The sequence below is a fragment of the Pungitius pungitius genome, chromosome 7 (genome assembly GCF_949316345.1).
Source record: "Pungitius pungitius chromosome 7, fPunPun2.1, whole genome shotgun sequence".
NCBI lineage: Eukaryota > Metazoa > Chordata > Actinopteri > Perciformes > Gasterosteidae > Pungitius > Pungitius pungitius.
In genome coordinates this window covers 775,274-788,810 of record NC_084906.1, presented here as the reverse complement: position 1 = coordinate 788,810, position 13,537 = coordinate 775,274, and the positions used below count along the sequence as shown (strand labels likewise).

Below are 13,537 nucleotides of genomic sequence, written 5' to 3'. Positions count from 1 at the left end.
GATTCGATCAAACTGGTTATGCAAGAAACAGGCCACACTCTACTGGGATGAATGACTTTTGCTTCGAATGGGCCTGGCTCTGCATGGCTGCGTCAATGGTCACGAATAGGCTCGAGAACAACATTTTTGGTCCAGTTTAGAAGCAGTTATCTGTCACACATGTTGTTTAATCTGTGATGATACTGCAGAACTGATGACGACGGTGTGAAGTTATTTTAATCTGCAAATAAACTAGTAACGAGGCCTCTATATTGATATCAAATGGAAGTAGTCAAGAGAAAAAGAACCTCACAACCTAAGTTTGCGTGAATGTACTCAGATCCCATCCCTGTCAGTAAAGTCACAATAATATTGCACGTTATTACACGTTTTAATAAACCAAGATGTTATATTATATTATCCACCGCGGAAATGACCTCATCGCCTGCTGAAACCTGATCCTCTTACAGGATTGTCCCTCCTCTCTGGGGAGTCACTTCCTCCTGAACTCCCCTTTCCCTGCACCGTGTTTTCCTCTTCTGGAATGTTCCAGACTGCTCCAGAAGGGGGTTGCATGAGGGGAAGGAAAGTACTGGAAGGAGGCCAGGCACAAGGGGGGAGGGAATCGGGCTGCAGCCAATCAGGCGGGAGGTCGTCACACTTTGTCGGTGTTTACGCAGCGATGTGGGCCCGTTGTTTTCATGGTGCGGTGTACGTTTCCACGTAGAGACAAGGGTTTGGGAGATAATCTGACTCAGCACATTTTTGGACTGGGAACACACCCTGAACGCGCTTGTGTCTTGTGCCTCAGGATGTTGGGGGTCTGCTGCTGAAGAGGAGGCAAAAAATAGTATTATTAGTATAAAAGTATTATTGTAGTGGGTCACTATTTAAGCCCCCAAGCCATCTGTTAATAATGAAATGTATGTAATAAGCAGAACTGCCAAACATTTGCTTATGCAAGCACGTCGAAGAGTTGCAAAATCCTCAGTGACTCTTTTATTGAGTTAATAATAAGGGATTCATTTCAGCGCTCCAGTAGGTTGTCTTTCTACTGCAAAACTTAAAGTAAATACATTTTTACTAGTGGTTAGGTTTGAGTTTTTACCAGGATAGGAGTTACTCGTTTCCAGGATTTTTATTTCTAGGAAGTTTTTTTAGAACCACAATGCACCCTGGGGCCCTGCAACCTTCCTACTGAAGAAATATTTCCAATTTTTTGCAAGCGTTTATAAAACTGTTGCCGTTTGCAGTTGAGAAAACATTGTTCCAACAACACATCAATCAAAATGATGTTGAGCCATAAACAAAGCCGTTTTTGTCATTTAGATGTTTGGGATTTTCACTATTTTTATCAGGCTTTTTTATTACCTTAAATTCAAAGTTTTCTACTTCTACTTGTTAAGTAGCCTCGAGGTTTCTGACGCAGCTCACCATTAAAAGTGAATTGACAATTATGCTGACCTAGGTATCAAAACGCAATCCTCTATTTGTTGTGGCTGCACCGTAAGTATCGTATCGTACTTGTCTCGTTCCTGATTTGGTATCTCAGCATGGTTTGCATGGTGAAACATTTGGAAATGCATTGATTTAAATTACCGTGCAGCCGACTGTGTTGGAAAGTGATACACTAACGATATGAGAGCGCCATTCCAACACAATCATTCAAGTGCACAGACCTATTCCAGTCCCCTCAGACCTATTCCAGTCCTCCTCCCGTGTATCGCCTGATTGAGTGTCATTTACATTAGAAACGAGGTTGCTGCCATCTGAAGTTATTGATGGTGGCCTTTCCCTCTCCCTTTGACCGCTGGTGAAACAGGCCCGCCCCTTGCACTTCAACGTGTGATCTTGTTTTTCCTCTAAACCGACCGCACCATGTGCTCCTAGCCAGGGATAGTCAGCCAACTACTTGCGTAATGCTTGCTGCTGTTGGGCTAATGCTTTACGGGTAGAAGGTGAAAGAAGGAGGACAAGCAGAAAGCCTCCGCTCACAAGACATTTGAAAACACCCCATACATGGTTTCATCTTGAACGCCTTTGATAAACAATACCACAACGCTACATGGAGCAGGTCTGTGGACAAGGGATTATGTGCACTGATTAATAGTTAACAAAGGCAATTAAAGAGAACATAATGTACAGTGTCACAACGAAGAACGTGGTACAATAAAGCTTTTACACTCCTTGGCATATGATGTCTGTAACATGGATTTTTAAAAATCTATTTATTAAGACAGTTTTTGTCAAATTACCATTGCCGTTCTCTGAGAATACAGAATGGATTTGTCATGTCTGTGGCAGTATTGCGTTGGCATCTCACAATTAGCTGAGGGGTGAAGAGTGCACACATTTCTACATCATCAGAGTTCTTGGATTTCTTTCATTATCACAACCATGAGACAGCGTCTTCACCCTCTTCTGAACAGCCCCACCATGGCTCCACAACCTTCTGTGTCCCCCTTTAGATCAACAGATAGTATGTGACACTATTAATGTAACTTTACTTCATGCAGCCACAACCAAAATGCTGCATTTATTGTAATCAGTGCTCCAATATAACCAAACTGGAGTCATGTTTATTTCTAAACTTGAAACTCGGTCCGTGCATGTGCGTGTGCATGTACGATACTGGAATGAGTCCGATTTCCAACAACATCCGTGGTGAGGAATCAGAATAATTAGGAGAAATTAGAAATTAGGACAAATGTATATCATCCAAGTTCTGAGACACAGGGGGGGGGGAGATGGGTGGTCTATGTCTGCTTGCACTCATTATTTATATATTAACATTTATCATACAAGCTATTGTTCAGCTTCTATTCAACGTGGCCTTGACGTGACAGCAGCACGGAGCTATTACACACTATATTTAAACCCGTGGATCTGGTTTGAATACGGGTTGATCCGCTTCACTCCACCTCCATCAAGATCTTTTTGCCCGGAACACCCGTTTGTGCTGACCGTGTTTATGTGCACGTTCACGCCGTTTTTTTCCGCTGTACATACCGTGAGGCCCCTCGAGCAAAACAAAGCTCCCTGGCCGCGTCCCATTTCGTGGGTCACCCTCTTTTTCGCCTGGACATTTGCCTGATTTAAGCTCCGATATTCGCCAAAGTTGATATAAAACTATTTAAATTACATAATTAATTAAGTTATTGTATAATTGTATGACTTATCGACCACGTCGGACGGCTATTTTCGCGCATTTCTTTCAGACGCGATAGAGTTGTTTAACGAAATGGTACGATATCCGTTTCCATAAAGCACGTGAGCCAGTCTGCCAATCTGGTGACGCGGTCCTGCAGGGGGAGGAGACTAGGAGGAGCCACCGGGGAGGTTATAAAAAACACCCACGACGTACAGTCTCCACCACCTTCCACGCACTCACGATCAGGCGACCCCTTCCCTCACCGTCCTCTGCGGCTTATGAAGCAGCGGGTCAAACAACGACGCTAACGCTGGAGCTATAATATCAACGACGGGGTGAGTTCCAAAAAAATATATATATATATATTTTTTGTTTTATTTGGACAGGTATTCATTTCGCGACTTGTTTAGAAAATGTTACAATTCTTCCCGCAGAATACATTTGTTCCAGCGTTAACTAACGTCAGTTGTCGTTAAGATCAGACGTCCAAACTAAACGTGTAACGTTAGCTCTTCGGGACTGTCGCTACTCTGTGGCCAGTCGGTGTTAACTCAAAGGACAGTGTTGGACTAAATGCAGCTTTGCTTTATAAATGTTACCATTTCCCCCAAAATATAACGTTAGTATTGCAGGGAGTCCGATGTTGCACATTCTTAACATGACTCGTTTAGCGTTAAATGGCTGCAACGCAACGTAACGGTTGAACACGACTGGCGCTGTTGCCTCTATGTTGCCTCTATGTTGCCTCTCTGTTGCCTCTCTGTTGCCTCTCTGTTGCTGTCGTTGCTCTGATTTGTTTCTTTAGGAACAAACCTCCGCTAATGTTTGTCTGTCGTGGAAGGTTTCGTTATCTTCCGCTCTTGTTTGAACGGTCAACAGTCTGTAGATTAGACTCTGGTTGGTCTCCGGGTGATGTGTCATGGCGGCGTGGGGTTTTAACGCTGCGTCTGTGTTTTCGTGTCGTCCGCAGGGCTCCCGTATAAAACGCCGCAGCAGCCGACAGCGCAGTGTGATCACTTGCGACTCTCTCTGAAACGACTTCGTTTTTGGAGGAGTGCGTGAATTGATACACCAACTAAAAAAAGAAAAAAAACTCACTGCCGCTGCATATCCGCCAAAAACCATCCCAAATCGAAATAAATATGGTGCAAAATAAGATCACCGAAGTCACTGGATTCCATCGCTCCTTCAAGGTGAGTTTGACATCATCTGAGGCTGAAAACGCAGAGCTGTAATCATCATCATGCCTTTTGAGATGTCGCTATAATCATAGCTGTTGTCAGAATGTATGAGCAGGACCCCACCTCGCTATATATATATATAAACACATCTGTTGCCCTCCCACGTGCTTGGGCGTGCAGATATCAGAATGTGGTCTGGCTGCACGTGCACAGTCAGTAATGGTCATGAAAGAGTTGTGGAACTGTTGCAGGATGTGTGGCTCTCGCAAGATCCATCATTTGCATTATGTGGTCGCTGCAAGCAAACAGAAAAAACAGCGTTACCAGTTTTAACTGTCAGAATGGTTTAAAGATCAGAATCCATTATGACCAACAATTTATCCTCCCACCTGAATATCCTGTAGATTGAGTTGACAAATGTTAACGAGCACATTTTTCTCTAGGTCCAAAATCCCTTTGAATCTGACGACTTCACAAAAAATGGATCCCATCTTCTGGATTCGTCATTTAATTTTGATTCCTCCCCAAGACATGGTGAGTGTTTGAAGTATAATCTGGAACTGTCTTGTCTGTTAAGTTAGTCAATGTAACCAACAGTGCTTTAGTTGAAATAAATACCCAGTTAATTTGTTGTCGAGCTTTGACAACTCTGCATTATTTTTGCAGTGCTTTCCTCAAGTTTATTTGGGTGTTTTTTTTTCGAGCACATGATAATGTTGGCACTCCTATTTTGACAGACATCCCCTCCAGCCAGCCTATCGACATCCCCGACGCCAAGAAGAGAAACAAGAAGAAAAAGCGTTGCAGGGCAACTGACAGTTTCTCTGGACGATTCGAGGGTAAACTCCCTTATTTCTAGCATCACCATGCGTGTGGTGCGAATTGAGCGCTTCTGCTTGAATGTTTTCCTAATGCTTCGAACTGTGCTACAGATGTCTACAGGCTGCATGAAGAGTTGCTAGGAGAAGGGGCTTATGCCAGAGTGCAAACATGCTTCAACCTCATCACCAACAAAGAGTATGCTGTGAAGGTAAGACGGCAGACATTCTGACCGTGTTGTCTTTGCTTCTGTCTAACACGTCTGACTGTCATTGTTGCCCCGTAGCAGAGTGTGAGGTGCAATGTAGAAAGTCCCATTTTTTTTTTACTTTTGAGATGGGAGTAGAATGATGACATGCCTTTGTACACAGCGGGAACGCCATGCCATCGTGTTGCTAAATGAAAGAAAAACCTCCCGCACGATGCGAGGCGGTCTGGTTTTCTGTGTACGTTCTTTAGAAATCTTGTTGAGAAGGATATTTCTTTCAAGTTGATCTTGGAGTGGATTTCTGCAGGCTCTAAAGTGTGGGGTGCTACTGCTGCACGATTTATTTTCCTCTTACGAAGTGTACAACACTAGCTGATGTTAGACACTTCCCCTCAATGTTTGTACAGATGGCCAGCCTATCACAGAGCTGAGGGGTACACCTACGCCCCTTTGCTTTCCTCCTATTGCCTACAGAGGACGCTCGTTGTGAGAACATAATGTACGAGTTACTGTGCCAAAACAAAATGTACATCAGAGCGGAAGGAGGGGCGCCGGGTGAGGGCTGTGACCCAGAGTGTTTACACTGCTTTGTTCGTCTTCTCACCAGTTCTGTTTTTTTTTTTAGTTTTGGATTTGGACACGTGAACTTCCTTTTTTCTGTTTTTATATATAAAGCTTATTTCCTAATTTTTAGTTGCAACACGTTGAGAGCTTGCACCCCCCCCCCCCCCCCCCCCCCCAAAAAAAAAACTTATTTGGAATTGCTGTTACATTCTGTTAATGTTTAAAAAAACCTGTTTTTTAACAGGTTAGGGTTCCCCCCCTAAGAAAAGTGTCCATATCGTACTAATTAATACTTCAGGGGAATCTGAGCACACATTCATGTGTCATGTGACAACGATCCATTGGCGTTGTTTACTTGGGTAGTTTGGTAGGTCCCTTGGGGGAGGAGGGAGGGCAGTTATTGGAGGTCATTTGGGAGTCTGAGGGGGCTGCTGCCAGATGTCCTGTCTCGCCCCTCCCCCCCCCCCCCCAGACTGGGTTGAGTCGTATGTGTGGGCTCCCAACAAAAGCCTCAGAGCACCCAGGGGGAGCAGAGGGCTGTGCACTAACCCTAACCCATCTGAAGCTCACAAATCCGTGTTCAAGGCAGTGACTTTGTTTTGTAGTCGGTTGTGGTACATTTGATCTTTTTATAGGACAAACGACTATAAATGGAGTACTTTTAAACTGCCCACGCACTTGCGATAACGTGTTTGGGGCCGTTTCTTGATCTCCTTGCCATGAGTCGTGCTGTTTTGGGGGTCTGTTTGTGCTGCTCACTGGCACTAGAACAGTGCTGCAGGGTTTGGGCTGATCCCCAGCCTCGTTTATTAATCCTAAACACATACTCACGCACTGACACTGTGGCCCCAGTGGGCTTCAATAGCGGCTGTAATCCAGCTACCAGGAAACATGCACAGACTCTCGAGCAGACAATAACCAACTGGGCTGGAAAATTCAGACCTTTTGCTTTGGTGTCAGCGGTCTGTGTTTCTGGCTCGATCAGCAGGGATCGGCCTGCTTGTTTTGTTCAAGGAAGCAAGTTATATTTAGAGATAGTTCTTTATAGTTTAGGATTATCCCTAAGAGCACCAACGATTTATATATGGGTCACGGGTGAAGTGCTAAATATAGATTCTGTGGCTCGTTACATTCTCATTCTGTTTCTGCTTTGGCAGGTGGCACTGAAGTAGGTTGACTATCTTTAGAACTGTGTCACAGAGGGGGGAGGGGGGTTAAAGGTAGGAAAGGAGATAATGCTGGTCTGGAAGGACACGAGCCCCAAGCTAGCAGCCTGTGTTATACACTAAACCAACACCAGTTCATGGGTGCAGCATGATGGCATTCACAGAAACATGAACTCATGCACCCATCTGACATATTTTAGTATTCATTGGTTCATATTTACATTTTGTCAGTAGTGATCTCCACCCTCTTTTGTGGGAAAATGGAGGTTGCACTCACTTGTTAAGTGGATATAATTAAAGGGACTGAATATTTCTGTTACAGATCATTGAGAAGAGACCGGGTCACAGCCGCAACCGTGTCTTCCGTGAGGTTGAGATGCTCTATCAGTGCCAGGGCCACAGGTAATGCCTTTTCAAATGATGAATATATGGAGACGGTACCACTGACCGACCCAACTTGTGCGCAGCTTTTGTTGAATCCCCGTAGTCCTCTTATAAAATGCCCAGAGACGACTGGACATGGACTCATAGTGCTCTTTTCTGCAGTAACATCCTGGAGCTGGTGGAGTTCTTTGAAGAGGAAGACAAATTCTACCTTGTGTTTGAAAAGCTGAGAGGAGGTTTGTGAATGCTCCAGGATGCTTTTTTTATTTTTTTTTAAGTGTACCGTCTCTAGTTTCTAGTCTCTAGCCTCTAGACAGTTGTTTGGTAAAGCATTCATTTTATTTCTTGCAATTATATACTCACATTATTTTGCCCCCATTAGGGTCGATCTTGGCGCATATCCACAGGAGACGGTACTTCAGTGAGCAGGAAGCTAGTGTTGTTGTGCAGGACATTGCCAGTGCTCTAGATTTCCTGCATAACAAGGGTAAGACAACTTGTACAAGCTAGTGACTTATGTTAGGGCTCCTCATGAGCACCAAAAAGCCCAACATCAATGAAAAGGGTTTAATACCATAGTTGCAGAACATCTTCTCATATTTGTCTATTTTTGACAGGACACAAAGCCCCATTTGTTGGCACAAGCATAAAAATGCTTGGTTCTTATTAAAGCTTTTGTATGTCTCTAGGAATGGCACACCGAGACCTGAAACCTGAGAACATTCTCTGCAAGAGTGCAGACAAGGTGAGTTAGTCCAAAAGATAAAATGAGAATAGGAACACTGATAATTATCAATCTGGCCCAACAAGTAGTCTACACAAAATGATAATTTAAAAATCCATGATCGAAATGTCAATTTAATGAAATGATCTTGTATCTTTGTCAGATTTCCCCAGTCAAGATCTGTGACTTTGACCTTGGCAGTGGGATCAAGCTGAATAGCGACAGCTCGCCCATCTCCACCCCTGAGCTCCTCACTCCTGTAAGTCCACCTGCACATTGTGCTTATTTTGTTTGTCAAACAGTTAGGAGCCCTTTTATAGCTCTGAATGGGATGGTGCTACAGAAGGAAAATGCGTGCCAGTAATTTATGAGTAAGTCAGGTCCTGCGATCTGCTCGCCTGCAGCGCAGCCCACTGATTGGTCGAGGGGAAGGTAGTTCAATGTTGGCACATTATCTGACATATGATGGATTGCCTCTTGAATGTTCCAATCTGGCAGCTTTTACAGCTTCAAACCTGGATAGATGTCCCTCAGTGAAACGTCAACATCCTACTGCTTATCGGTTGAGGCCCACGCATTTTTACAGGCTTTGGTTGTTTAGCTCTCCAGTTGCATCACAAAGCAAACACCAGAGAAGTGGGGGCCTTAGTAAACTAAGAAAAGGTGAACTGGCTGCTTTGTTTCAACAAGCATGCGGGGGGTGGATAGATGGACCAGAGCAGGTGAAGGATAGCCGTTTAGCCCACAGGAATGTGTGAGGGGGGGGTCGACAGTGGTAACTTAACCTTTTAGCAGAACTAATGGATAGAGCCCCTCCCTGTATGATTCTTGTTCTGTGTTCAGTCTACACAGCCTTGGATGTCGGGCCTGATCGACCTTGTGTGGGTTTGGTGCAGATGGGCGCCGATTTGTTTGATGTTGGTTTGTTTTTTTTAAACATTTTCTCCCTGAAGTTGGTGAACACAACCCCGAGACTTTATCTAATGCAACGATTTCAGTGGACGAAACGTTGATGCCCAAGGACGGAGCACAATGTGAGGGCCCCGAGGGCCGCAGGGAACGCATTGTGACTCTTTCAAGGCCATATCCTGTGGTGTAAGGTTGCAATGAAACCAAAACATACCCAACTCTTGTTCGTTTCACTTTTCTCTCTCTGTGGTTATGAGAATAAAACCCTCCAGGCTCTTTCTGCCTAGTCTCCGCCCACTGGCCCCAACGGGCTTCCTTTATGCTCTGTATACAAAGGCTGAGCACAGGGCCTGTTCTAGAAAGTCTTTAGCCCTTTACCTAGCAACTGGGATGCCATTGGTTAGAGCAGCGGGAGGGGGAGGGACAAAAACCACTCTGCTCATGCGCCGTTGCTTGTTTTCAATCCCCTGATCACAAGAACAATGTTATCGGGTTTTCATCTCACTGTTGCCCTGCTCCGCTGCCCACATTCCTACAGTTGCTGCTGCACATTAAAACCTGCCTTTCCATTTTGTCGGCATGTTCTTGATCTCAGTGAGTGTGTCTAATAAACTAGGGGCTGTTTTTATAAGCTCGATTTTTTTTACTCTGGGGGTTTGCCGGTTAGTGCATTGGACACTCGGGCCGTTCTAGGAAAAGGCTAATTTTAGTTTACTGAGTACTGTGCACAAATCACTGCCTACCTGCCAGCTGGGTGTGAAATTAATTTGACTGATCAGATGTCGACACTCATGTGCAGCATTTGGGAACTGGGATACCCAACAAGGAAACACAAAATGTACTTTGACGGTTTGAAAGGGGAAAAAATAATAATTGTCAGATTACCTGCAGCTGCATGACTACACAAGTCTTTTTTTCCCTTTAAGCCTCACCCGATAATCTGTCATCAGTGGTGTCAGTATGACCTGACTAGTCACATGGTTGTAGGAAAGCCCCAGGTTGCAATGCCAATACCAAATGCTGTGGTAGCTGCTGCTGCTGCTGCATGAAAGTCTGTAGGAGGATCTGAGTGAGCAAGTTCAGAAGGTGGTTGCAGCACAGGAAGCACACGTCTTATTTTGCTGCTGTTCAGCTCTTACTTCTGGCACTCCTGGAAAGCTTCACCCCGACATGTCTGTTTGATTTGGATGGCTTTGGAACAGGATTTGGCCCTATGCTTGTTTTCTTTGTTTAGCACAGCCAAGTTGCTTTTAGCTGTGCAGCACCTTAGCAGGAAAAACTATTCTTTTGTGACTGCCTTTTATTTCTGTGGCAGCTGCATTTAGCCTGAAACCAGGGGTCCCGCCTACGGAGGCAGTGGTCATGGTATAGATGTGGGGGTTGGCGATTTTACTCTGACTGAAGCAGCTTTGTCTGAGATGAGATTCCTGTGTAGCAAATGCCATTACATAATGGTCCAGGGAGGTGGAGGAGGAGTCGTGAGGGGACAATAGCTGTCTGCTCCCCCACCCAGAGGGAAGGATGTAGGCCAGGATGCAACTAGTGACCTGCTCCTAAGTATCAAAACAACATTTGGTGTTTGTCTCTGAGTCACGTAACTGCCGATGGCTCCATTCTCTGGCTTTTTTTTTTTTTCATCCCACTTAGGGTTTGGCCCAATTCTGATCTTAGCTACATAACAAGGTATCGTCAGAGCTGAGCCTGTTTCATTGTAATGTAGCCGCTACCTCCACTTGTGTGTCGGTTTAACGCATGTTATAAATGACTCCATTACTTAACATAAGCATGTGACTTTCACATACGCTGCCCACTCTCAGCACGCGGCCCAAGAGAAGCCCCCAAGCTCTGACACTTGCAACCACGAGGTATCCGCTGAATGAGGGAATGTGTTCCACAGCCCCTGCAATGATCCCCCAAAAGTGTAACAGTCTTGTGTTCTATTTCTCCCCAGTGTGGCTCAGCAGAGTACATGGCACCCGAGGTGGTTGAGGCCTTCAGTGAGGAGGCCACAATTTACGACAAGCGCTGCGACCTGTGGAGCCTTGGGGTCATCCTGTACATCATGCTGAGTGGCTACCCCCCCTTTGTAGGCCGCTGTGGAGGCGACTGTGGCTGGGAATTAGGGGAGCCATGCCACACCTGCCAGGTAAGAATTGGACACAATAATTCATCCCCTTTGTGGGACATTAGTGAGTAAAACGATGCATTTCACCCGTCCGATCAAGTAAACAATTGTGCATATTTGAATCCCCATTTTGTAGAACACACTCTTTGAGAGTATCCAGGAAGGAAAATACGAGTTTCCAGAGAAAGACTGGGCTCACATCTCCTCAAGTGCCAAAGACCTAATATCCAAACTCCTGGTTAGAGATGCCAAAAACCGCCTGAGTGCCCGCCAGGTGCTGCACCACCCTTGGGTCCAGGGGGTATGTCGAAAGTCCTCTTATGAACATTTTTACATTTAAAAGGTAGTCAAGTACTTGGGTTGTAACTTTTATTTTTAATGTTTTATTCAGGGTGCGTGTGACACTTTACCAACATCCATTCTGCATCAAAGGTGAGAAAACATTTGTTTACAGCTACAACAGATCCTTATGAATGGATGACTTTTCAAAGTTAGATCACCATGTCCATTCTGCTTCCCTCTTTAGATCCAGCAAAGCCAGGGATCTTACGTTCTTTGCTGACAAGGCCATGGCCGTGAACCGGCAGCTGGCTGAACAGGATGGAATAGACGCCCAGCAGCACCAGGAAGCCCCGTTCGTCGTTACGGCCACTGGCTCCTCCATGCGCCTCTCTCTGCTTTCCAACTCCAGGCTGGCCCGGCGCAGGCAGCAGAACAGCCAGGGGGGGCCCGTCTCTGCTGCAGAGCTTCGTCAGCTCTTGGCCCCTCTCGTCATTGTGGGAGACTGTGCCTGATCTTTGTCAATCATGATCTCTGACCTTCCGTTAAGATTTAAGCCCCCATCTCAGCCTACCCTCAAGCTCTTTCTCCCCAATGCTGCCCCCCCCCCCCTCCTCTCTCCCCTCTAGCTGGCCTTGGTTCCTCTGCCATTCAGGCTCTCTTGCCTCGCTGTAAAGGGAGATGCTGCTCGCAGTCCTTCCTCTAAATGCCTTCTACAGCACTTCTGAAGCACATCAGCACAGGGCCTGCACACAGGCACGTCACGGTTGGGGAGGAGGGCCAGTTCATCATTTGAGAGAGAGCAGGTTTTTTGTTTCCATAAAACTCAGTTCAGAAGTAAGCAGACCACTTATCTTCAAAACTAAGCTTGTACACCAAAGGATGACCTGTTGTGCTGCTCCCAAGTTACAACTGGATCCACTGTGAATTAAGTTATCTGGAATGTTTCTTTGCCTGTATGTACATCCAATGGCCCATCTGCACATAGGTACAAGCTTATGCAATACGCCAACATGAAGGCTGCTCCCGTCTCCAAAGGGATTCGGTACAAGAGGGTTTGAAGGGCTGTAAGCCGATGCTGTCCGTGCCTGGTGCAGAGCATTCATGTGGCTGGGCTCTTCAAGGCTTTTTGTCTCCATTTAAGAAATTCCTAAACACTGAGCCTCCTGTAAATGTCTGATAAAACGAGCACTCATCTAGCTTATTGGCCGTGCACTTAATGCTCAGAGAGCAAAGAATGTCTGTACCCAGCCAGCCACGGCGTATGCTGCATCCATTCATACACTTTCACATGAATATATATGCCAAATTATCTGTGGCTAAATCTTTCAGTGTTTGAGACCAGTCAAGTTCAATGGGATTGAATGAAGCCGTTTTACTTGTATTACGATGCATGGCTGGTACAAGTAAAATGTTAATTGGCTTTGTAAGTGAATTTGGTTCTGATTCTCTCATTGTAATTCATGACCTTGTATCATTTTTTTGGTTTTGAGTTTTTGCTCCTGCAAATCAATTAATGCATTTGATTTCACCTTGACTATTTAATGTTGAATGTTTCAGGGGTTTAAAAAGCCCGTTTTGGCCAATCCGTGGCTCTGTATAAATGCGCATTACAACATTAGAAGCAAATAACATTATTCAAAAGAGAAACAAAAGGAAACATTCCAGAAAAATAATAAAAAGTCTTCTATAGACATGTAGCTGTATTAAGTTTACTTTTTCAGGTTTGAAAACTCCATTTCATTGTGCCACTTTTATTTTTATTATGTATGGTTAAGCTTTTTGAAATTATTTTTTTGTTTCTCGTCAGTTTTTCATTTAACGAGTTCAAGTGAAACACCGGATGTTTTTCTTGTGTATTTTTATTTTTTAAATGTTCAGAGTATGTGATGTATGAGGTGAGGTGTAAGCGGTGGTTTAGTGGTTCTGGAGCGTTCATGCCCAGTTAAAGCAAGTTTTTTTTGTTTGTGAAAGAGTTGGCAATAACTTTTATTTTCTTCAAATCTTTGTTTTAATTTTTTTATTCTTTTTTTTTTTTTTTTTTTTTA

The 13,537-nt window shown here is 44.7% G+C and overlaps 1 protein-coding gene across 2 annotated transcripts; it reads left to right on the top strand.

The window, feature by feature from the left end:
* Positions 1 to 3,335: 3,335 nt before the first annotated feature.
* Positions 3,336 to 13,537, top strand: mknk2b (MAPK interacting serine/threonine kinase 2b). 2 transcript variants are annotated; one of them, XM_037470329.2, is made up of 15 exons: positions 3,336 to 3,465; positions 4,101 to 4,323; positions 4,755 to 4,845; positions 5,049 to 5,150; positions 5,244 to 5,341; positions 7,391 to 7,470; positions 7,615 to 7,688; positions 7,835 to 7,939; positions 8,142 to 8,197; positions 8,340 to 8,435; positions 10,903 to 10,950; positions 11,037 to 11,231; positions 11,347 to 11,511; positions 11,602 to 11,642; positions 11,737 to 13,537. In XM_037470329.2, exons 2-15 carry the CDS (start codon positions 4,273 to 4,275, stop codon positions 12,002 to 12,004), a joined length of 1,470 nt encoding a protein of 489 aa, XP_037326226.1. In that variant the 5' UTR covers positions 3,336 to 3,465; positions 4,101 to 4,272; the 3' UTR covers positions 12,005 to 13,537. The 2 variants fall into 2 exon arrangements, with proteins under 2 accessions (XP_037326226.1, XP_037326227.1); XM_037470330.2 differs by lacking the exon at positions 10,903 to 10,950 and having other exon boundaries at positions 3,337 to 3,465.

Bases quoted from the DNA above. Each gene is read 5' to 3' on its own strand.
- mknk2b (XM_037470329.2), top strand. From the start codon at position 4,273: ATGGTGCAAAATAAGATCACCGAAGTCACTGGATTCCATCGCTCCTTC. The intron at 7,940-8,141 runs GTAAGACAACTT...GTATGTCTCTAG, and splicing joins AGATTTCCTGCATAACAAGG to GAATGGCACACCGAGACCTG. The intron at 11,232-11,346 runs GTAAGAATTGGA...CCCATTTTGTAG, and splicing joins AGCCATGCCACACCTGCCAG to AACACACTCTTTGAGAGTAT.